The 25,084-nt window shown below is 41.1% G+C and overlaps 1 protein-coding gene and 2 non-coding genes across 10 annotated transcripts in view; all 3 read right to left on the bottom strand.

Moving 5' to 3' along the window:
* The window catches only part of CNOT1 (CCR4-NOT transcription complex subunit 1), a 64,289-nt gene that overhangs the window by 12,894 nt on the left and 26,311 nt on the right, over window positions 1-25,084 (bottom strand). For 2 of the 8 annotated variants that reach the window (XM_068955302.1, XM_068955297.1), the window contains exons 16-35: window positions 24,844-24,995; window positions 18,338-18,488; window positions 16,767-16,968; window positions 16,222-16,368; window positions 15,003-15,127; window positions 13,713-13,999; window positions 12,211-12,289; window positions 10,600-10,830; window positions 9,090-9,230; window positions 8,043-8,222; window positions 6,823-6,939; window positions 6,315-6,425; window positions 5,629-5,706; window positions 5,124-5,301; window positions 4,467-4,597; window positions 3,538-3,834; window positions 2,443-2,583; window positions 2,241-2,345; window positions 1,483-1,602; window positions 613-804 (exon numbers count right to left, since the gene is read on the bottom strand). In XM_068955302.1, the coding sequence (XP_068811403.1) occupies window positions 613-804; window positions 1,483-1,602; window positions 2,241-2,345; window positions 2,443-2,583; window positions 3,538-3,834; window positions 4,467-4,597; window positions 5,124-5,301; window positions 5,629-5,706; window positions 6,315-6,425; window positions 6,823-6,939; window positions 8,043-8,222; window positions 9,090-9,230; window positions 10,600-10,830; window positions 12,211-12,289; window positions 13,713-13,999; window positions 15,003-15,127; window positions 16,222-16,368; window positions 16,767-16,968; window positions 18,338-18,488; window positions 24,844-24,995 (3,165 nt within the window). The remainder of the gene's footprint in view (window positions 1-612; window positions 805-1,482; window positions 1,603-2,240; window positions 2,346-2,442; window positions 2,584-3,537; window positions 3,835-4,466; window positions 4,598-5,123; window positions 5,302-5,628; window positions 5,707-6,314; window positions 6,426-6,822; window positions 6,940-8,042; window positions 8,223-9,089; window positions 9,231-10,599; window positions 10,831-12,210; window positions 12,290-13,712; window positions 14,000-15,002; window positions 15,128-16,221; window positions 16,369-16,766; window positions 16,969-18,337; window positions 18,489-24,843; window positions 24,996-25,084) is intronic. The other 6 variants (XM_068955300.1, XM_068955304.1, XM_068955299.1 and 3 more) reach the window with 3 other exon arrangements.
* On the bottom strand, window positions 7,380-7,517 carry LOC138068549 (small nucleolar RNA SNORA46). Its single transcript, XR_011143361.1, has one exon. It is a non-coding gene; the product is annotated as a small nucleolar RNA SNORA46 (small nucleolar RNA).
* Window positions 17,875-18,010, bottom strand: LOC138068550 (small nucleolar RNA SNORA50). The gene has a single exon (XR_011143362.1). It is a non-coding gene; the product is annotated as a small nucleolar RNA SNORA50 (small nucleolar RNA).

Here is a 25,084-nt window from a genome sequence, read left to right as displayed (position 1 = left end):
TGTCACTGTTCTTAACCCTAGTGCAGGCAGTTCAGTGTCCTTCTACCGCTTCCCAAACATTTCCCCCATCCCCAATCCGTCACTTTATGTTCTGCACTACTACACAGGCACTTACGCTAGCTCAAGTCATGCAGCTCACTGTAATACTCCCCACCTGAGTCCTCCTAACTGGTACACCCATATATCAGTTATTGCAAAACACAAGAGCCTGCCACTAGGAATCCAGTACTATGCTCAACACTACCCCGACAAGTGCAATTCACATGTCTTGCTTTAGCTTCAAACCACTCCAAAATTAGACACTACTCTTAAGTGCAACAGCTCTACTCGCCCCACAGAAACCGACTGCCTTGCATCCCAGCAACCTGTACCTGTTCCTTTCCCCCAACAGCCTAGCCAGAGACTGCACAATGCCAAGTGAATGACATGCCCCTCCTCCCATTTTACTCACTGAATTTCAAAAGGCAGCACGTGTTTAACATTGTTCACCAAGCAGGTTCCATAGGATGCATGAAGATATGCAGTCACCACCAACACAATACACAAGCCAGAACAGTAATAAAGAATAAATTCTAGGTAAGTTACAACAGGAAAAGAGTTGTCAATACTCACCTTCTGCAGCAGTCCAAGTGCAGCAATAGCATCACGTGAGTTACGGGCCACTACCACAGCCTCCAAGAGGCTGCGCAAAGCTTGAGCTTGAGGATTCATGGCCAGCGTGTGTGGAATGGACTGCAGGTGCTGCTCCAGTTCTGTCATACACTTATCATAGATTTGCGCTACATCATCTGTAGCCCAGGCTTGCTGATTAAGAGAAAGCAGGAGCAAGTGACTTTTGCATAGACTGTATTTGTGAAACTTGAATACCGATTGACCTCGACTGCTTCAGAAGATATAGCATCAGAGAAACGTAGTCTTCTGCCCTATCGCTGTCAGTTTATGTTTGCAACACACAAGTATTACAAGCAAATTAGTTGTGGAAATAACCAACAGTCCTGAGACCAAATACACAGAAAAGGACCTGTTCATTATCTCAAAAATCAGTGCGTGCCATCCATAACCTTCCCCAAAAGTAACCTGAAAGTTAAGTAACATGCTTTACTGCTACTAAAAGAGCACGTGTAGTAATTGCAACTTGCAAATCTTTTCCCAGTTTTTGTTAAGGAAAAAGAAAAAACAAAACAAAAAAACCCCATCACAAAAAACCTCCCCTACAGAAAAGAACCACCCTCTCCCCAACACCACACAGACTGAGTGTATGGAGACAGCTTTACGTTGCCATCAGTTTGTCTTTTAAGACTAATGCATCTTTCAATCAGTATTCCCAAGCACTACAAATGCCTGATTCTTGCTCGCCTTGGGGGAGGGCGGGGGGGGAGGAAGAGAGAGAAAGGGGGAGGGAAGAAAAAAAAAAAAAGGCAAGTTCTGCAACTTTCAAAGGGCTATAGTACCCTCACACCAATCTAGTTCAGAAACCTGTACCTTCATAGGCTGAGCCAAGAATCCCGTAGGCTGAGTTAAATCATTGGTAGGCAGGAAGCCAGGGACGTTGCGAGCAAACTCTTCGTAAACAGCTAGCTGTTTTGGATCCACACCTCCAACCTTTAAAATAAAGAAGGGGCGGGGGAAGACATTAATCTCATCATTAAGCACTGTGGCAGTCAGGAATGAAGGCAGTTTGTGTAGCAGGTAGCTGCACAAACTTAAACAGATTCTTAAACACATTTTTAAGCAGAGCGGTCTAGACATCAAGAGATAGGATTCTGCCTTCTCTGTCCTGAAGTCTCATCTCCCCTGCCAGACCTCCTTTAACAGGAGGATTTTGCCATAAAACTGCACCTCACATTGCCAGAAACGGAAAGAACTGAATAGAGACTTCACGCTTCTCTGATGCGCATGAGAAGTACTCTGCTGAAAATACAGGTACACGCTTTAAAGGAAACAAAATACAAAGGAGAAGAGAAGATGAAACAGACTAGTGACCTTTCCGTGAAAAGAACAGCACAGAGACTAAAAGAAAGGATTTTTAACGTCCTCAAGGAACTGAGAAAAGCAACGTGAACACTCAAACACAAGATTGTAATGCGTCTCTGCTACTAATCAAGCTAAGAGCAGCTGCACTGTCAAACAAGACATGTAAAATATAAGATTGCTCAGCTAAAGCTGTGCCATCAGCTCTTCATTATCAGGACGGGGAAGAAAAGCAACATCAGAATATAGAACTCAGTTAATATCCTCACCTTTAACCTGATCTGTTCTGGCATCCGTTCGGCTTGGTAAGTTAACACAACAGGATCACAGTACCGACGACCTTCTTGTCTAGCATGTTTTCTGAGCTCAAATTCCTGGAAAAACAAAATATCACATTAAACGTTTGACACTGAGCCCACATGTATACAAGCGCAGGTAAAGCTTTTGGAAAGACAGCAGCCCCATACTTACAGTCGCTAGCCTCTTATCCATTTCAGGGCCCGCCTTTTCCACAGCTGTCTTCTGAATAAAGCAACACGCGAGCTCACAGTTATCCTGCGCCAACTGGGCAGCTGCTTGCTCCATCATGTCCCTCTGTTGTGGGGAGGCTGCCTATTGAAAACCAGGATAATCAATGGAAGCTGTAAATTTTCACTGGATACAGTCTCAAGATTTGCACCACCACCAGCATAACATCAGCATTAAAAAGCAATGAGCCTAGAAGTGCATTCACTTTGCATGGAATATACAATAATAAGTTTAATATCGCATAGCTTTCAATCAAACACATAGGCAAGAAAACACTAAATAGTTCCATCAAGGAACAAAAAAGCAGGAAGCTCCCCCTGTTCTTCACCAACCTATCTCCAGGGCATGGAAATAATAAAGCCCTGCTTTGGGCTGATGCACGTACAACAGGTATTAATGCAGGAAAAGCAAGCCTTATATCACGGCTTAAGTTTTTCACTTCCTACGTTGCAATCACAAGGTATAAGGGGGCATCACTAGCAATGCAGAACAGCAGTCCTAAGCCTTTTTCCACAGCTTCGCCTTCTGATAGAGATTTTTCATCGTCTTCTCAGGAGTCTGCTTTAATAGAACACTGAACAGATGGATCGATCTTCCAGGGTGCAAAGCAGCAACTCTCACTGGAAACTGAATACAGAGGTACCTAACACCTCAGAATCACGTCAGCAAAACGCTCGCAGTAAACCTGGGTAAACCGAACAAAAAAGTTTCCATTTCTCTTGTACTGTTGCTAACTGCACACTTAGGTCAAACAGATGATCAGGAGAAATAACAAAGGTCCTCAGGAAGTTTGCGTGCAACGTCACAAGATCCACCTTAACATCTTAAGACTGTCTGACATGAGCTGTTACTTCAGCACAGTTTTTTCCAATGTACTTCCACAAGTCATAAGACTTTTATCCGCCAAATGCATCTCCACACAAGTTAAGCCACACAATATTAATCAAGCAGCCTACAGTGTAGAGAACTCATTTATTAATGCTGGATGTCTACTGTTCTATAACGCGGAAAATAAGCTTTATACGAAGTGACTCTTACCCTCAGCGCAGTAGCAAAACTGTTCTTCAAGTTGGTAGCTATGCTCATCAGCAAAGGCTCCCTGCAGGTAATCATGGCCATCCCAGCAGTCAGGTTCCGCATCATATGATGTGCGGCTACACGCATTCTTGACTCTTCCGAATCCAGTGCAAAGTCCTTCCTGACTATCTGCTCACAAGTAGTCATGGCAATCTTAATGGACCGATCTACCACTGGATGGACCAGCTCTTGCACTGCTCGCTCTATAGCCTGCCGCACACACTGTTTCAACTGCGGGTGTGCCTGAAACAGTGGAATCTGGAAGAGGATTAGGAAAGTTAAGTCAGAAAAGACAAAGTAAACAAAAATCCCATCTGCCCCAGGTACTCACTTTTTCTAAACAACTTTTAAATGTACTGTCACAGCTTAATTGCATCGTATCACATTCCTGTGTTCCACATTCAGCTCAATATACTATCTATTTGATAATTCTGAGACTGGGGACATCTGACTGGTTTCTTCAAATGTCTGAGTTGAGCACAATCCAAAGACTAAATTAAGAGCTAAGTCTCTGACTGGCCAGAATAAGCAAGGAAGCTTTTTCTAAGCTGATTCTAAGCTGAAGTGTGATGGTAATTGTCCTGAACTGACACTTATTGCCAGAAATAAATTAGATGCTAACCTGCATGTCACAGCACAAGAACATTTGACCATGTGAGAGAGTTTGCTAGCTAATATAACTACTGATAACCCATAAAGTTCTCTATCTGACTGTTTGTTAGCACTCATCTTCATCGTTAAGTTTGAAAGGGTGCTCTCCCAGAAACTTCAACTCCAACCTCAACTTGCAAGATGCTGCTCCCACCACCTAAGATCTCTGCCTACCAACGATTTAACTCTTGCTGGTGGCAAGAATTACTTTAGCAAACCAAATCAACTCTAAAACTTACCGTTGGATTTAGGGTAATATGTGGAGCCAGCCCTCCTAAAGAGTAGACATTGATGTCATGGTAACTGTACTGAGGCTGCGGAGGGACCGTTGCTGTACAAGTCGTGTTAGTAGCTGGAGTTGTAGAAGCAGCTATAGAATATAAAAATGTTCATATTGAACCATTACTGAAAAGCAAGTGATTGTAACGGAAGTCTACACTTGCCATTTAAATCAACAAATGGTTAAGAAACGAAGTCTTGCAGTTTGACTGTAAAGCCCCCTAAACTCATCAAGCAATTTTTATTTTGCATCTCCCCTTTGTGACAAGTACCTTCACTACATTTTAGCATGGGGGGGGGGGGGAAGCTATCCGTACTGTTGGTTATACCACAGCTTAAACCTTCAAGTCTCTTTAACCATCCATTCTGCTGCCCCCACCTACTAAGCAGTAATCACAGGCAGCACATGCAGAATTATGCCTCAAGACGGCCTCTTTTCCCTTCCTAATTGCAAGCGCACAGTGTTTGGTTCTATTGCAAAACTGTCTGAGCATTCTCAAGCATTCAACACTGTTATAGGAGGATACATTACTTCATATTCTTCCCTTAAAATTGTATAACCTATCTTATTAGCACCTGCATAATGTGGTTCTTGGCTCAATTTGAGGAGTACTTACTAGTTGTTGTGATGGGCGGTAGCTCTTCTGGCTGCTTCACATCCTTCTTTGGAGCAGACAGTTGCTCATCCAGATTTTTCAATCGATCCTTATCTTTCAGGAGACTTCCAGGTTTCAGCTCATTGATGTCTAGTGCAAGATTCTTGCAGAGCACCTCAATCTCAAACTTCAGATTCAACTGTACAACAATTCCAGTTTAAGTTACAAAGGAAAAAAAAAATCCCAAACATTTATTGGCCACTTGATTCCCAAACTTCCCATTCTACTCCCACGTCTTCTGGACACTACTAGCAACGTATATCCTGCACGTGGACTTCACAGGAGCAGAGTTTTATGCAAATTCTACCAAATCAAGCAATACCTAATCCTCTCCATACTAGAGAAGTGAAACTGAAACTGTAGTCCTAAACGACATCTTTCTAGAACTGGTATGTCAAGAAAAAGCTCATGCTCAGTAAGTACAGGGGAAAAAAACAAAAACAAAACAAAACAAAAAATACTTTACTTTTAGATCATGTTCTTGATGCAGCTCAGCTAGAACATTCATAATGGCCATTGTCCAGGGGTTTGGAGGCCTGAACACCTATAAGAGAAAAAGCAGAGCAGCATTACAGAAACTTCTTGAACAGTTAACATATGACCAGGAAGTTGTGAAACGTGGACAGCAACGCGTATGTACAGCCATGGAAAAGTGAAGTTTGCACAGCAGCAGTTAGGAGTCAATTTAGCACTCTATTTGAGTGGAACTGGATCAGGAAGTGAGTTACAAGACTTGAACATTGAGCTAGAAGCACAATCAACTGTTCCTCCTGACAGATCCGTTGCTCTATGCCAAACAGAACTGACAAGACAGCTGATCAGGGACCAAAGGGGCAGGGGAGGGGAAATAAAACAATAAAAAAAGAAATCAAAGAATAAATTGGTCCTAAACCCCCTTTAACAGCACGCTTCCATTTCTCAGTAGAGTTCTGTTCAAGGATACCATAAGCCAACATCATCTACTTAGACTGCAAACGCACAAGCCAAGTACTTTCCCTTGAATCGGAACTCTTTCACTTTTAAGCCTTTATATCCCTTTTCTTTCCCACCATGAAATTAAATCAATTTTAACTGCAGAAAAAGCTAATTCATTTCTGCAACTTATTTTGTCACTTGAGCAACAACTCTGTCAGCACATCCGCAATCACTTACCACACTCCTGACACTGGATTCTAAGACTTTGGCAACAAATGGCACTACATAAAGCAATTCCTGCTGTCCCTTAACATATGCTTCCAGAAGCAGTGATTTCACATCCAAATCCTGAAAAATACCATCAACAATTAAAAAAGCAGATGAGGACAAAGAAAACAGCATGAACACTGCAAAAATTCTACTTGTATACCACTTTCTTATAGGACATAATAGCAAGGTTGAATCAAGACAGCCCTTGAATTTAAAGTGCTAAGCAAGCAGTTATTTTTTGAACAAAGACTGACAATACACATTTGTGCATGCAATTAACTCATTCACTTTAGCAAGAACTTAACTACTAACTTTTCTGATAAAAAAAAGTTACCAGAAAGTCTTAGATGACCAACTCTGGAATTATATTTTGAACTTAGCAAAGAATGAGACCAACAAGGTGATAAAATTTCCTGAATAGCCTGCTACAACCTAATAGCTTGCACCAAACAAATCTGTAAAAACAGAAGCTCACCGTGTGCAAGATGGGCTTATTTTTAGCCAATGTAATCATTCCCAGCCAATGACCAAGATTCTTTAACAAGGAACGGTCTGAGAAGTTGGCTGCAGCTTTATCTGATGTCAGGAGCACCTAATGAAAGAAGCAATCCACGTAACAACGAGAAGATAATCGTATACTCAAAGACGAATCAAAGAGCTGATCTGACTTTAAGACAGCAGACACTGTTTTAGAACACCAAGTTCTGAGCTTCAGTCACATTACAACAGAGATACTCATGCTAGCCTTCCTTTCAAGACAGCAGCCCCATAAATCTATCCTGTAATGATTTCAAAATTCCTTTCAAGACAAACAAAAAGAGGGTTATGCTTTTCCACACCTTACCAGTTACCCTGCCAGGATTACTATGACTACTCTTTGCAAAGCGTAACTTATGAATTCTAGACAACCAGGAGACAACCCTTCTCCTTAATGCTTCACCACAGACCTGAAGGCTGTAACTTGCATTCCTTAGAAAACTATTTAGGCCTTATTTCAAGACTCTTAATCACATCACAGCATTCTGCTGTTAGTTCTGTTCCTTCGCTTCAGAGTAGCATCAGCTGAACAGAGCAAGGTCAGCAATGCTCCAAAGAACCAGGAAATTCTTTTGCACTACAGCGTAACCCGTGGCGGTAAGAAATTCCACCAAGAGGTTTAAAAATAGTGCTTGCTTGACAATCTTACTTCGCCCACTCATCTCTTCTGGGCTATCACATCTTCCTCCTCCTCACCTTCTTATGATCTCAGCCCTCTAATGAATTTTAGTTATCTTTTCCCCTGTTTAAACCCTCACTTTTTAAAGCCTCCCCTTTCCCCTCAATCTTCTTTGGCCAAAAGTGTGCTTTTCCTATCTTTGTTTCCCTCCCACACACACAAAAGAAAAGGAAGAACCCAGGTTGCAATTTCAAAGCCTCACACAAATTTAGAGTCTGCCTATATCAAGCGTCAAATGCAGACTTGCTCTCTAAATAGAGGATTAGAATGAAGTCCTAGGTACACTTGTGATCGAAAACAAGAATGCTAGTATTCATATAGGTAGCCTGTGAGCTTAATTGTAAGCTAGTAAACAGATATTTTAAAGATAGTCCATATTTGAAGGCCAGGAGCACAGTAAACAAACGGCCTAAGGAGAACAGCACAGCTTTAAACAATCTTAAAAATAGAATAAGTGTTAGAAAGCTTGCGCTACGCACCTTGATATTTCTGTAGGTTTCATTCAGAACCATTTTATTAAACTCTGGATTCTTAAGAGTGTCAAGGAAGTTGGAATATAAGCTGTGAAAGTTTGGCTCAATACTGACTCTTTTCATGACAAGATACTGCGATACCCAAGGCATGAACTCTTCTTTCACTGTTTCCTTCAGTTCCTCAACCTGTTTCCATACAAGAGGGAAAAAAAAAAAAAAAAACCACACAACACATACCACAGAAGTTATGAGATGATCACCACAAACTTCAGGGGTCAGCTCTGCCCAACATGCAGCCACATTTAGTCAGTTGCTTTTAAACAAGGTTTTTTGTTTCTTTAAAAATAGCTTTGAAATTATTATATTTGATTACCTAAGGATTAGGTCAATCAGTAAGAACGTAATCAAAGAGTGAGTGAGGCACAATGATTTACCTCTCCTCCACTTCTCAGCTTTGGTCAGCATCTGATGTTAAAGCTATCTGTCCATAAGACAGAGAGCAAAAGTGGCAGCAGTACCATGCATTTGTACTAGTGCAAAAAACCTTCCCTGGATTTCAGCTTGAAATGTGAGAGTCCACCAGCTTAACCCTGCAATATCAAATGGTACCCCACCCCTTTATGATGGGAATATTTGTTCAGATCAACTTGTATTAATGTTTTCCAGTCCCTCCACATGACAACGGCATTGGAAAGGACTATCCAGCAATTATTTTGGCCACCTACTAGAAGCGCTTTCCTGAAAACAAAGCCTTCAGAATTACAATACTTAACTTTGGTTCAAAGGATTTGGCTACAGGAAAAAAGGAAATCTGCAGGAAAGAGCCAGATGAAAAGCAGTTATCATTTTGCCTGGCTCTCCTTTCCCTGAAAGAGGATATATCCAAAGAGGTTTAAGCAGTAAGTGAAGGAAACTATTTCCTTAGAGCGTGCTTTTCCCAACCTTCTTACAAGTTGGAGTTTTTGTAGAAACATCATCACCCTTCACGTTAGAATGAACTTCAGGAAACAGATAACAAAACCAAATTTAAAATTACTATTTTATTATACTTGCCTTTTGTGTCATATTTGACTGAGACAGATTATTGAAGATGAAAGCAATTTTTTCTTGAACATTCTCTGGAGGTTCCACAATTCTCTCAGTCTGATCTGTCGCTACTAACAGTGTATCTATGTTAGTAGTATTAATGGAAGGCTGTAGCAAGAACAACAAGTTAAGAACGGACAACAGCAAGAGGGAAGATCAAAATAAACTTTTGCTCCATTTTGTCAAGTGAGAGAAAAACAAAAAAGCCTTTTCAGGTCACATCTGCTCTGTCTGATGCATTTTTAGCAGCACCCTAATCAAGCGAAGTGACTTTCCTCTACAAAGGGTGATCATTATTCAGCAGCAGAACACTGCTCTACCAAAAACCCTTTAACGTCTCCATTCGCATATAATAGGTGCCACTGCAGCGGCACCCATTAGGCTAACAGCTTGCATACACTGCTTACATGGGAAAAGTCACAGTACAATAGTGAATCTCCAGGAACACTTCAGTATTAAATCAGGAATGAGAAATCTCACAGCTGCATCTATGAGAAAGCACGCCAACTATAAGTCACAGGAATGCAGCCCGTGTTCTTACAGCTGCAGGTCTGAACCTAAAGCATTTAGCACTTGGCACGTTGCAATTATGGGAGGAGAGAGTTTTATGCATCAGTCATGACTTCCATATAAAATTAGGCAGTGTAAACTCCTCAGAATAAGAACTATTTATTTGACATAACGAGGCGTGAAAGAAGTCTTAACGGCTACACTGAACTGTCCCAAAAAAGTGGTTCGTGACAATTTTGGCTACCAATTCAAGGAGCTTCTTTTAGTAGAAAACAATACACAGGGTTCTGGGAAGCAAGAGAAGACTTGACTTCACAGTGCATCAATTACCCTGCAGTAACAGCTCTATACATCCTCAGCATACATGGAGGACTGCTCTTCCTCCCCAAAACAAAGTCTTAAGATCTTACTGTGGGGTAACCAACTGCGCCCACATACTTTCTGCACAGTGGCCAATACTATCAATCTGCCAGCCCTGCAGTAACTCAGACTAGTTTAGAGTTATGTTTGCATAAATGACTAAAGACTAGAAAAATCTAACACAGCTAAAACTGCTAGGTCAACTATGATTCAAGAGTGTGCAATCCATGATCTCAGGCTCCAAGAATAAAAACTGCAACTAATTAGAGAGTCCTGTTGCAAGTCATTAGGAAAAACTATGGTTTTGTAATTGTCTTGAGAATTAAACTCTCAACAAATAAATTTCTATTCAACTCCATAGTAATTTTATAGTTTCCTGATTAAAAAGCCTTTGCAATAAAAAAAGGCTGGTCACATTTAAGAAGGTTATAGGCTTTGTATATAAAATATGGTTATAGGCTATGTATATAAAATATAAAAAGGATCAGACTTTGAAAACTTGTAATATAGAAATTGAACAGGATTCTGTCTCCAGGTGCTCAATCCAGATCAGCAATTTAGCACCTTTACATCTCCAGTAAGGGCACTGGTGTCCCAAAATGCTTACCGGCACATCCTTCTTGAAGCTGACTCCAGTTGGACGAGTGATTGTAATGGTTTTCGCAACAGTGGTGGTAGTTGAGGTGGTTACTATAGTGCTGACTTGGCCAGCAAGAGGAGCTTTTGCTGGAACTTGGGCCTGGGCCTGGGCCTGGGCAAGTGCAATACTTCCAGGGGTGGTGATTGAACCCTGCATCTTCACAGGAGGATCTCTGGACTGCTGCCCATATTCTATGTACTAAAGTAAGGAAAACAAGCACGTACAGAAATTCACATACAGCAAAAGAACTATGGGCTAGGTTACAGCATTAACAGTATAAAAGTTTACTGACAAGTTTTTAAAATGCTTAACACCAATGCTGTTCAGAGAATCAGCAAAATACCCCCTCATAAAACACGTCTTGACATTGTTTACTTCCCTTCTTACTGGAGAAGACCCCTAAGCACTACCTGACTCCATTACGTTGATGTTAAGTGTCACAGGGCTTGACATCTTTACAAAAAAAAAAAGGGGGGGGGAGGGTGTTTTTTTTGTTTGGTTTTTTTGGTTTTTTTTTTTTTTTTTTTTGAGGAGCACTACCCAGTAACCCCAACCCTCCAGGTCTAGGGAAACAGAGCTGAGGAGGAGAAAGTGTGCCAAAGTGGTGCATGAATGCTGAGAGACCTGCTACAAAGTAGGTAAAAAGTCCTCCTCAAGGACTCCTTCAACAACATAAAAATAGTAAAGTATGAAGTTCACAATGAACATGCAGAAACTGTTCTGAATTGTCCAACCTTAAATTTCTTATATCTTCCAAAATAACTCCACAGTAAAAAATTTCTTTCCCATTGCAGTACATTTACCCAGAAATTTATAACACATCAGACAAAGCATACTGGTTCAAGGGACAAGTCTGAGACCTATAAGTGAAATAAGAGACTGCCAGTGAACTTCACAGCTTTTCTTAGTAGATAAGGTAGAGAGAGGTTAATGTCAGAGCTGACCGAACTTTATTTTTGCCTATTTGGACTATGTTTGCAAGCACTGCCACTGGGATCACCTTTTCTGTAATTCTTCTACCACTGAAAGCGCCTTTAGGATGGACACAACACGATCAACTCTGCTTTTACTGGTTGGACTACCTGATGTTTCTATTACTCTGATCAGACATTCAGGAAGAAAATTCTTCTGACCCTTATTTGGGTATTTTAGCAAGTCTGAGTAACAAAACATATACATACCGTTGAACACCCTCTATTTTACAAGAAAACCCAAAGCCCTTAAGGAGGGATCAGAAAGCGAACCTCGGGAAATACTTTAAAACCTTTGTGCACAGCCACATGTCCTGGTGGATGACACAGTTCGTTCAAGCATCTATTTCAACACAAAAAATCCAGATAGGCTTACAGAAACAGAAGAGGTACCAGTTAACTGCCCCCATCACATGGCAAAACCTTTAAGAAAAGGCATCTGAATTTTTAATTGCTCGTAAGATATTACGAGGGCCTCTTTTGTCTTTCTGCAGATGGCCACTGTCTAAAACTGTGACAGCTCAGACTATTTTTCCAGTGGAAAGGAGCAATATGGTCAAGAATATTTAACGTCATAGAAAGCTAGTGTTAATATAAATACACTCACCTCCTGTAAGTGATGAGGGAACTGTATAAAGTGACTAATAGAAGCCAAGTGCTGACAATACTGGGGATAGTCCTTCAATCTATCAACAGACAAAGTATGCGTTAGTCAAAAGCACGTACCCAGTGATAAAAACAGTATTACTGAGCAATACAAATTTAACACTGGTACGTCACACCCATATCACATCAGAGTTGCTTCTGGACTGTTTACAGTAGCTGTGCTATAAACAATTTTCTACAAAGTAGTTTGTTGCAAAATCCATTTGAAATGGGTTTAACAGCACAACATAAGGTTATTTATTCACAGCAACCCATCTTATCCTAAAGGTCTACACTTCTGACTGAGTACACAACTGCATTTGTATGCACTGTTTTCAGTAAGATTACTGAATAAGTAATTTGTAGTCTGGCTCAGTGCATTTGAAACAGCAGATGAGAACAGCCCCTAATTTCCAAGACAGAAACTTCACTAGGCATGCTGATTATTATAGTTCTACTTATGAATGCTAGATGCTATCACTCATTTTGAAAGTAAAGTCTTCAGGTCCCACTTAAAGTGGGACCTGAAAAGAAAAGGATAAGAAGGTGGTTAAGACTCAAGTATGTCAGTCTTAAGTGTGTTTATTCATTTTGTTAGGCTAAGTTCACAACAGGATATCTAGCTATAAACTGTTGAAAGCAACAGCTTTATTGCAGCTAAAATATTGCAGGACAAGATGAACTATGAAAGGAGAACAACAGAAGATAACATGTCACATCTCCATCACTAATTTCAAGAAACTTCTCAGTATTTCTCAAATTCAAGTATCTTATTCCAAAAAGGAAGGTCTTCCACTATGGGTTTACAATCCTGCCTACTATGACAGCCTGCCTGGAGAGTCTCTCCATCCGCAGTCCACTATAAGCTAGGAGAAAGCTTTTTGGTTTGTTTGCTTTAAATGCTTCACTAACTGGACTTTCTGGAGAATTTCAGTGCTGGAGTAACATTCTTTACAATCTTATACAGAGCTAATGAAGACTATTCTGAACGACAGTTGATTGAGATGCCACACTTCAGGTTTCTATCTCAAATCAAAGTCCTAATGCCAAATTCCTAGCCAGTCTTTCACTCATTAACAACGCAAGTGACACTCCATCAGAGTGCACCTGGTAAGAATAACCACACTCATTCAATTTCTAACAAGTTGGCAACTTCAGTCAATTCAATACTTCATTCAGTTCCATAAACAAAGCCTGCTAAGTAGCTTCAGCATCTCAATTTGTTCCAGGTTTACACAGGCACTGCATTTAACACTTTGATTGGAAAAAAAAAAAAAAAACTAGTTGCCTTGTAATTAGCACATTTCATTTCAGCTCAGCATATCCCTGCAGTAAACTTGCAAAGTTTAGACGTACACATTTCTAGCACGTATAAGTAATCTTGTATCACACATCTAGAGCAGGCCCAAGTTTAACAAGACATTACATGCACTGTTACAAGCACTACCAAAAAACCACACTCACCTATTTTTAAATCTATCTAGTGCAGCAATACCAAAATAGTACATTTTGGATGCAAAAGGCTTTCGTAAGGCTTCAAGAACATAGCGCAGGGCCAGGCCCAATGCCATGTAAGTAACCAGTCCTTTCTCTATTATCCCACCAAAGAGGCAGGCTGTTATGTGCAGCTCTTTATCTGGGTATTGGGGAAAAAAACGATATTCCTCAAACAAGTTCCTCAGCATACAGTTAAACACTTCTCGTTCCCGTTTAATGTTGGAGTCCTTAAATCTCTGTAGCATCTCTAACACCTACAAAGAAATCAGAAACTGTTACCAACAGATTTACTTCAGTTCTGCCCTTTTACACCTATAGGTTCAAGAGCACTTGTTAACTACTAACATTTAAGGTGCACTACCACAAGCCAGACTGCAAAATAACAGTTTCAAACAACAACAAAAAACCAAACAAAAAAAAATACACATGCACACAAACACACACTCGTTTTAGCCAGGGGATTCTGCAGCACAAGTTTCATCTCAGACTTTAGTCTTCTCCCCTTTCTTCTAAGCAACTGTCTTCAAGTGCAACTTATTTCTGCCAAGTCCTACCCCGTTAATTCAAAATCAGAAAAACAAAAATATTCAGTGTCTTTTATAATATATAACCATGCAAATATATTAAAGTAGACTTGAAAAGTACTTCAGAGAGCAACTTCACCACAGACTGTTAATTACGCTAGTTGAGACTGATGTTTTAGGGGTTTTACAACCAGTTTTCCCTCAAGAGATTAAAAAAAACATAGCTGATTAGCTGATGACCAGCAATCAAGAAGAACAGGGAAATGTGAGTATTGAAATGTACGAAGTGGAACTGAGGACACTTTTATAGATGTGGAAGTGGTAGTCATATTTAGATACTGTAACACCAAATATTCAAGATAAAAAGTACCGTTTATGCAGACTGCCTAAAGGGACAGTTCAGCACTTATTTTGAACACACATGCTTCCACTTCACATTAAAGTCATCCCAAGTTAGCATCATTTTAGGAGAGTTAAATAGACTGTTTAAATCCTCAGTTCAGAAGTTAAAGCTGAATGCAATGACCAATTCAGGGTGCTCTCTGCGTATTTCTAAAAACACATGCTTTCCATTTATTTCATTTACTACAGTAAAACAAAAAGCAATGTTGCAAGCATCTACCACCAGCCCTCTATCGTTTTCCACCAAAACTAATATGTGGAGAAAAAATTCCTGTCAACTATATAGCAAGTCTCTAGACAGCTGATGCAAGTGCTACAGAAGGAAACTCACCTCATCTACAGACATGGTTGGATGTGGTGGATGGTTATAAATACGCTGAAAGTAGCTGTTTGCCTCATCATCTATTTCTTTGCTAAAGTGCTGATTAGCCTCTGGCCACACCTGAGATAAGTCAGCTGTTAAAGAAAACGGAACAGGAGTCACGCTCTGAACAACATCAGTCAGTCAGGATTTTATCTAGCCCCTTTCCAGCTCTTTCACAGGTCTCTACAGAACCTGTGTGCTCTCCTAAAAACATTTCACTTCTTCTTTCAAGTAGATACAAATTGTTATTTAAAATCTGTTTTTAGTAAATTGTGTTTATGCATCGGAACTAATTCCTTAAGAAAGGATTAACCACATACAGTTGTATTCCTAGAACACACTGCATCTCAAGCTAACCTCAACTGACACCTAAATAAAATGAATGCAGAACAGACTAGAATAAAGCATGCTACACAACACTAACATGCAGACAACCTTTCACACAAACTTTCAGGCCAGCCAGTGAGCTTCAAGCAAATTTATACTGAGAGCTTTAGTGACCATTGTTTTTCTTCAGGGGCTTGAGCAATCTCCACTGCATACCTGTAGAGACCTATAACTTCGCTTTTACGGAGGAGCTACCAAACAAGACAGATGTAACAGGAACATGGAAGGTTTAGCATACAGCTTTCCTAAAGGCAAAGGCAAAGTCTGATTTTCCTAAAGGAAAAGTCTGATCGCTTAAGCGTTTCATTGTGAGCATACTTCAGAGGCATAAGCAAGTTAAAGACTACAGGTGCTAGGGGTCAAATTATTCCTTCCTTATTCTTCCCATCAACTTGTTAGTCTATTTCTTCCCAGTGCTGCAGTCTAACTCAGTGCTTCCCCCTCTTAACCTTGCTACAAAGCAGCTCTTACAAGATGTATGCAATCCTCTGTAAAGAGCAGAGTACCGCTTTTGCTCAAGACAACAAAATAACACCACCACCACCACATTGGTCACACAAATTCATAACATGTAGTATTTACTGTGCTAAACAGCTTGCTTTATTTAAAACTCCCCTCTAGGCTACCTGGCGAGCTTTAGTATAGCAATTTAGAAGCATCTTTTTCAGGCTAATGGCAGAATACAAGAGCCACATTTCTAACATTTACCACCTACAGACCCAAGCCTCCCCTGAAGGAAATGCAGATTAACTGCAGACCACAGCCATACTTCACAATCACAGACAACACTACCACTTACAAGGTTTCATCTTACTCTGCTGGAATGTAGGCTGGTTCAGTCCAGATGTGCTCAGTTTCCTTTGCACGAATGGATCATTGTTCACTGCAGGGAGGCCAAGGGCCCCAGTTCCTATACCAGTCAGGCTACCCGTGGTAAGACCACCTACTGAAGAGTAAACAAGGCATTGTCATCTCATTTGCCCCGTTCACAGCATGCACTTATCAGCCATAGTATCTTGCCATTCCCAGGAACCTAGAGCTATGCAACCTCACAACTATTCAACATCAGGCAGTTTCATCTCAAGCAATTCTTCATCTCTGCCCTAAAACAATCCTGCTAGTCTGTCAAAACACTCACCCTCCTGACACACAAACTCCCAATCTATAGCAGTTGCAACATTTTGAAGTACTATTTCAGCAGTGACCTAGGAGCAAGGGCTGTATAATCCACTCCCATGCAGCACAGAACAGGGCTGCTTTTGTCCAGTATTTCCAATCATGGCAGTGACATTGCCTTAGCTCTGATGTGTCAAAAATACAAACACTCTAACCACATAGCAGTACCTGGAAGCTGCGAAGAGAGTCCTCCAATGCCACTGAAACCCGTTGTCTGGTTCTGGGTGGAAAGAGGGGGAAATGCTTTTGCTGGTGACTGAGGAGTACTGAATGCAGAGCCCAAGTTTGGAGGGAAGCCTTGCATGCTCTGGGTATGAGGAGCAGCTGAGCCGCCTAAACTAAGGGATGCCATTCCTGCAAGCGAGTCGATCTGAACGAAGAAAGGAAGATTATACAGACAGCCATAAACTGCAATCAAGCCCACTCTAGGCAGGTTTTGTACAGAGACAGCTACATATTAAAACACTCCTGAGAGGAGCTTTTCTGCACGGTCACTTTAAACTGTGAAGTCATCCAGATTACCCTAAAAGATCCATTTGTCTACAGAATGCTGTATCACTTATTTTTCTACAGTCCCCCAAAATCTCACTCTATATTAAAGGTTTGACAGAAAGGCTGATTGTTCCATAGTCTCTAGTTAAGTGTAACAACAGTGAACACCGAGATAAGAAGCAGTGCTCAACTATTTTATGCTAGAGCAGTTTATGCTCTCTACTTTGAGATCTCACCACAAGATTTGCAAAGGCTATTTCATGTCAAGCTTACAGACTATTTTCAACTGTTTGAAGGATCCCACTATGTCCAGTTTTCATAGCTAGATACCTGAATGTAATATTTAACAAAAAGCATCAAGATCTGGGTGATGAGCGGGAGGAAAGGCATAGTATCAGCTGACACAGCAATAAATTAAGAGCTCCTGACTGGGAACAGCAGAAAACTGCACTACGTATCCAAAAGATGACAAGGCTATAGAGTTAACACTTGCTGCTCTACTTGTTCACATCAAGTTTTTGCAGCAGGTTGCCAAGAAATTTGGTGACACTTGATGAGCAACTTCAATAAAGTAACAAATCACTGGGAAACTGCTCTATATAGTTAGCCTACATAATCTATTGATGCTTCAGACATTCTTAAACGCTGAAGTGCCACTATTTTACGTGAAAAATTGCCATCGTTTCTTAAAATTTGCCATTGAATGCAGTTGCTAGAAGCAAAATCTGTCTGTAATGTGTTGCTCCCAGAGGAGGAAGGGATGGTGAGTGGCAGGGAGTAACTTAAATGTACCTTGTCTTTTAAAGAGCAGTTCAGTTGAGAGCTGAAGAGCCCCAGTTATAACAAGTCCTTACGCTCTAGCACTGTTGCTTGGCCCGTGAAGCTACAAACAAGACACATCAGGTTCAAAGGCAGTGCTTAATCCTCAAGAATCTTAGTAAATTTTAGCACTTTAAAGAAACCTTCAGTTATTTTAAATAAGCCAAATCTCTATCACTCTTTAGTGCTCCCATCCTGGCATACTTCAGTTACTTCTTACAAACATTTGTGAGGTGAAAGAGAGCTCTGAACTATAACCCTCAGGCATTATTCTGTAGTTAATAAGCAAGTTATCCAGACGTGCAAGCATAAAGTCTAAGGGAGCCAGATGATGTTTTACTTGGTTCTGCTGAAAGAGCTCAACTAGCACAGCAAAACTAATGCTAATCATCACCACTTTCTGAAACCGCAGTATGTTATTTATCTACCTGCACAGGAGAGATGGCATCCAAGCTGCTAGCACTAGGTGGACGGCCTTTTGGCATGACTCCAGGTGGTGGCTGTCTAGCCTTGTTCATGACATTACTGCAGTTAGCTACCATGGTGAGGATCGTCTCTGACAGCTCCTGAGAAACACTCCTAAAACAGAGGAGTAGGACAGTAAGCCATAAAACACTCATGAAACTAACACCCTCCCCTCCAATTTATTCTCTCTTCAGAGAACAAGGCCACATTTCACAAATGATTAGTTCATCAACACAACTATCAGAACCTTAGAAAAATCCATTCACAAATGTCCATTTGGGATTATGTGACTCAAGTCCACTCCAGATTTATCTAGAGGCTGCAAAACAAACATAACAGATGCATCTTATTTTTGCAAAGCTTCCATTCAACCTTGTCCCAAGAAAGATAGCTATATTTTAAAAACTTTTTTTTTTTAATTGTCAATTTAAAAATTCATCTCCAGTAGTATATTCCTTCAATCATTTTCAAGTCCTCTTCTAATATATTACATGCCTCTGAAATATCCTTGGATTTTCAGAAACCTCAAATACTGCTCTACAGATATCCAGACAAGTGCTGACTGATAGATAACATGCCCCAGCTTTCTACATGGTTCCACCAGCCCTCAGAAGAGCAGATTAAGTGCAATATTTTTTGCCTGTTGCTGTCCATGTTATGAGCTATATGCAGCTCAGCCTCATGAATTTAAGTACACAATAGCTTCTGCTGCAATCCTCTGTTCAAATCAGCTCCCTCTGCCTCAAGGCTCCTTCTTGTTCCCGGACTTTACAGTTCATGATTGTTCCCGCTCTGAATCTTGTTATACACAGGGTCTCTTTAAAAGGAGAGACTCAAGACTAAAGCTTGGACTACAGACACTCAAAAACAAAAGGATGGGAGGTAATATCCCCACACAACGATTCCCCTAAAATTCATCTGTGTCCATAAGCTGAAAGGCATGCTTCACACACTTTAAAGTTTAACCAAAACAGAGACAGGAAAACTAACTATTCAAGGAAATTTTATCAGAAAGCCAACAGAAAACTCAAACTTAGGCTTAAAGTCATTGTACAGTCAGTTTTTTTGCATCTCTTTCTGAATTATTCTAGATCAGACCACCAGGTTCCCAAACTGGAAGGAGAGCTACCTCTGCTGCTGACATACCTAACCATAAACGTCCTAACACAACGCTAACATTTCACCTTTGGCAAACACAACCAACCTATTATTTATGGCTTTCCTGAACTTCAGTTCTGCCATTTGGGTGAGTACAGCCAAAGCAGCAAATCCCTTCCTTGATGCAACTGCACCAACATCTCTCTCATTACTTTGAGAAATTGGCCCTCACATTCCTCATCTTTACTGAATCTTCATGAGTTTTTAACCGCACAACTGTTGGGACACGGGGAAAAAGGAAGAGCAGCCATCCTGACAATTACAGCAGGAAAGTTAAGTGCAGACTAGCCTTCAGTTCTGCGCAAGTATCACATCACGTTATAGACTATTCAGAGCTAAAGGCTTCTGACTGCCATCTAAAGCCTGTGCTCCACAAAGCAGTGTAGGAAAAAGCACTACTAGGACAAACGGGAGAATCTGTGGAGATACTGTACATGAACAAATTTACATATAGGGCAGCATGCATTCTATCAACAGTTTCACAAGCTGACTCTTTTAGAAGTTTTAGTATTCCCTCACTAGTGTCCAATGTCAAGAACTTCACAGAACGTCACATTAAAAAAAGGTGATCAGAAACCTACCTTCAAAATAAGCTCAAACATGGAAATACTTAGCTTTCTTCCTTGATTCAAAAGTGAACAACACCTTTACGTTTTTCCAAAACGTCATCTACTTCTGCTGTTTCTAATCAAGCTGAGAAAACAGTCAAGTACCCTGGGCAAACAGATCACCTCATTCTAATCATCCGGGGGTCATTAGAAATGCCCTGGAAACAGAAGTCCTGTATCTTCATGTCCGTCTCTAAATCCAAAGACTATTAGGAGGCTTTACTAAACAAAGCCTTCAATTGTTTATAGCTGCTTCCACCCTGCGAGTCATGCATCTGCTATAAATGCCTAGCAAGACATTTCTTCTTTTTTGTCATTTAAGATATGTGACCAGACTGTTTCCTAGACCATAAGAATTGCCAAAAGAGAAAACCTTCTGTTTCTTGAAAGAAAGTGCAACCAGACCTGAAGACAGAGTTCTGAGCATAGTATGTGGTTGCTTCAGTATCTACAATACATATTTGCCTATGCCTCAGTATCACAGTGTCAGATCTCAAAGCTTAACTGTACTTACTTAACACGTAAGAAGGTACAGGTTTCTTCATGCAGGAGATACTACTCTCCACGGTCATACAATAAATGCTAAAGCTAACCCGAGAACATGACTGGGGATGCAAGAGCTGAGTTCAAACCGCTACCACCCTCAATCTTTGCCCTCCCTTTTCTTGGTAGCAGCAAGCTTGCAGTTTTTATTCTTGAATATCACAGCATGTTTTAGCAAAACAAATTCTACAATCTGCTATAGCTGGAGCTTACTGATAATATGACAGTCCAAAATAAAGCCTGAGAAAGGCTTGCAATCCTAAAGTTTGATGCTTATATTGGCCTGCTAGGCCACCCATTCTCCAGAATGAACTACCAATTTTATTCTGGCACGCCGTCTAAACAGATTGAAAGTAATGTTTTTATTATATCAAGAGACATGCTGCTGTATGAAGATGCAAACATCAATTTTTTTTGATAGCAAAAAATTGCAGGTTTTTACAAAAGCTGCATTTGATACAAAGGGTACGAAGCAGTAAGTAGGTGAAAGTTTCTGTATCAAACTGCATCTTCAAGATGCTCACTTTTTCAAATTCTATGTTAGATGCTTTTATATATTTTTACATAATCAGAACTATTCCAGGAAGAGAACTAGGGAAAGCAGCAAAAAGAAGAATTTTCTGAAACATGAGAAAGGAAGAGAGACACAGACTATACAGTCAGTCAGCTCCAGAGGAACAAAAGCATCCACAAGATGGAAGCTCCAGCTGGCTGGAAAAAAAATAAGCTCACTGTTCTTTCACCCTACCTACACTAATTTTTTTTCCATTTATACAATAAAATACTTTTTCCACAGAATCACAGAACAGCTGATGTTGGAAGGGACCTCTGGAGATCAGCTAGTCCAAGCCCCCTGCTCAAGCAAGGTCACCTACAGTACATTGCCCAGGACCATGTCCGGACGGACGGCTTTTGAATAGCTCCAAGGATGGAGATGCCACAACCTCTCCGGGCAACCTCTTCCAGTGCTCGGTCACCCTCACAGTCAAGAAGCTTTTCCTCATGCTCAGATGGAGCTTCCTGTGTTTCAGTTTCTGCCCGTTGCCTCTCGTCCTGTCGTTGGGCACCACGGAGAAGAGCCTGGCCCCCTCCTCTTGACACCCTCCCTTCATGTATTTATACACAGTGATCAGCTCCCCCCTCAGCCTTTTCTTCTCCAGGCTCAACAGGCCCAGCTCTCGCAGCCTTTCCTCATAGCAGAGATGCTCCAGGCCCTTCATCATCTTAGCAGCCCTTTCCTGCACTCGCTCCAGGAGCTCCATGACTCTCTTGTATTGGGGAGCCCAGCACTGGAAACACCACTCCAGGTGAGGCCTCCCCAGGGCTGAGGACAGGGGCAGGATCACCTCCCTCCACCTGCTGGCAACACTCTGCCTAATGCACCCCAGCAGACCATTGGCCCTCCTGGCCACAAGGGCACATTGCTGGCTCAGGCTTAACTTGTTGTCCACCAGCACTCCCAGGTCCTTCTCAGCAGAGCTGCTTTCCAGCAGGTCAGCCCCCAGCCTGTCCTGAGGCATGTAGTTATCACTCCCTAGGTGCAGGACCCTGCACTTGCCTTTGTTGAACTTCAGGAGGCTCCGCTTTGCCCAGCTCTCCAGCCTGTCAAAGTCCCCCTGAATGACAGCACGGCCCTCTGGGGTAGCAGCCACTCCTCCCAGTTTTGTTTTAATCAGCAAACTTGCTGAGGCTGTACTCATCTGAAGGGCTGTCCCTTCATCCAAGCCAGTGATGAACAAGTTTTCATTTATTTTCCTATCTGCTTACTGTTTCTGATTTCTCTTTACTTTATCCATATATGCCATCTCCACCACTAGCGCGCATTCCTATTTCCTCTCTCAGCCCTCTAAGCCCTCCCTGAAAAAGCATTTATCACCTTCCTCTTCAGAGAGGACCCAATATGCAGGCAAGGAGAAAAAGCCTTTTCTTTCTCCTAGGCAAAGGCAACCAGAAGTTTCTTCTGTTCTTGAGGCAGTGACTGAGAAGGGATGACCATGCTCTGCACTGACAAACATGGGCCTATCCCAGATACTGCTGTATGAAATGGGTACTACTGCTACTTTTCAGTTCAACCTGACTTCTTGAGGTGGAAGACTTTTCTTAAGCAGCTTGTTACAAAACCTCTGAAAGCTCGATTCACATGGTCGTTCAACAAGGCAGCCTGCAGTGCTTACAGTCACCCTGACTTCAATTTAAAAACACCACAAGTAAAAGGAACGCTTATTTCTTTTTGAAGCTCCACTGCTACGTTCCACAACAGCTGCAGGGCTCACCAATGATAAATAAGTTGCATAAAAATAAAGATTCTCGTAACAGGCAGGGTCTTAGCAACTAAGAAAAGTGTCTCCCCGGACCCGTAATGGAACAAGTAATATCTACAACCTAATTAAAGAAATTGCTCCTAAATCAACTACCCATAATGGCAGACTTCAGCTGGTGTAGTGGAGTTACCCTCTCAGCCATATTTAATATTTATAGTCATTTTAATCTTCTAATCTTTACAATGCCTATTTCCATTGGTGACAGAAAGCTAATCAAAGTGAAGCATCATGAAGGAAATCTAAGCATTTTCTCTGTACAGTTTAAAGAGAATAACTAATAGAAAATGACTGCAAGTGGGTCACATTCTTGCATAAAAGGGAATACAAGCAGCCATAAAAAGAAACAAAAAGCTGAGAAAACTGTGCCAGTAGAGAACTGGTGGCTTTTGGAATTAAATGAACAAATAAAACTTGGTAACACATTAAGATTCAGAACACAGTGAACTTGGATGCAAGTCAAGTCTACAGTTAACTCTTAGATCTCAAAAGCCTGAACATGGTAACATGCAAAATATTGGAATTTAAGTTAACTTGTGAACTACAGTCCCAGAATAAGACGTGCTCTGAGTTGAAAAGTAACAGTGATCTTATCGGTCCAAAAGATGGACTACACAATTACATTTTAGAAACAATATTTCAACAGCATTTTGAAGTTTAACTGCAGTGGTCCCAGCAGAAGTCAGCAGAGCCTTTTCTCCTGAAATCCTCCAGGTAACTCCTACATTCCCTTCCAGTTCAAACACTAATCTTGACAGTTCTGTGTTGATACTCATTCCCTGGTGTCTACATGAGAGCAAGGAACCTCTTGGGTACGTCTAAAGACGTTTCTTACATCTGTCGAGACACCAAAGGATACGCTTTGGGATACAATACAGGCCTCAGACCAGGTAACATGCACTCTTGCATGCCAGCTCCTTTTAGGGCCAGAGCTTAAGGCCAAAAGCAGCACCACTGACAGCTTCCAGCCTCTCTGGCTCACATGTCACACTGCAGTAGCCTAATACAGCTTTCTGAAAGATTACCACCAATGAATATCATATTGATCTGGCAGCATCAAGAAGTGACACCACTTGAATATTTTTCAAAATTTAGTCACTTTTACCAAACACTGATGCCGTATTTCAAAATTACTTTGTCCACTAAGTTTCCCTAGTCTTTCTGTAGTCTACCGCTCCCCTCTAGGATATGGAGCGGCTCTCTAGGACCAGCATTTTTTCCTTTTAGACTTTAGGCAAATAAACTGAACTACATAAGATCTTCGGTGCTTTCCATCCTTTGACTACCTTTTGTGACTGTCAGCCTTTCAAATAAAGACAATGGTCGTTATGTATTTCTAGTTTCAGTCCCAATTAAGTTATAACCATCAAGTTTTTCCCTACACTGAAGGATTTCATTAGCCCTTGCTGCTGGGTAATAACCACTCACACAGAGGCATTTGCTTATTGCAATCATGAAATCCTTTATATAATCGCTGCTTTGCAAGATGCCATCCCATTCTATAGTTATGGCCTATACTCATTTTTGTCCGAATTACAGCCCTGTATCATTTAGCCATTAACAAGCCAATATCCGACTAGCCAGCTGTCTCAGTTACCAAGATCACCTCACCTGTTTGATTATAGAGACAACAATGCTCTCTCAAGCTCTTGTGTCTAAGCCTACAACAGAAGTTTCATTGCAAAGTTAAACGTGCTACTGAACCTAGCCATGCAAGCTTGCAAACTCCCAGCGACTGTTTTCCATACAAAATTCCAAAATAGCTTTGAACACATGCAATACAAGGCCAACAATCAAGCTTCAAGCATATTACACATTCAGTACATGCAAGATTTTCCTTACCCAGCACAAGCTTGCAGACAAGCCAACATAGTTGCCAAGGTTTCCGGAGGAAGCTGAGCACTTTTGGGCTGATCTTTTTCTGGAGCCAAGCCACCCAGGATAGATGGACATCTTCTCTTTAAGAAAGTCATACAGGCCTGGATGAAGGGCTCCTGAGGAAAAAGCGTTATCTTAATCTCCCAAACTGCATCCAAGACACTCTTTCAAACTTGGCAATTGCACGGTGGAAAGAATCACACGA

The sequence above is a fragment of the Struthio camelus genome, chromosome 10 (assembly GCF_040807025.1).
Source record: "Struthio camelus isolate bStrCam1 chromosome 10, bStrCam1.hap1, whole genome shotgun sequence".
Lineage (NCBI taxonomy): Eukaryota > Metazoa > Chordata > Aves > Struthioniformes > Struthionidae > Struthio > Struthio camelus.
This window is presented reverse-complemented; position numbering and strand designations above follow the sequence as displayed.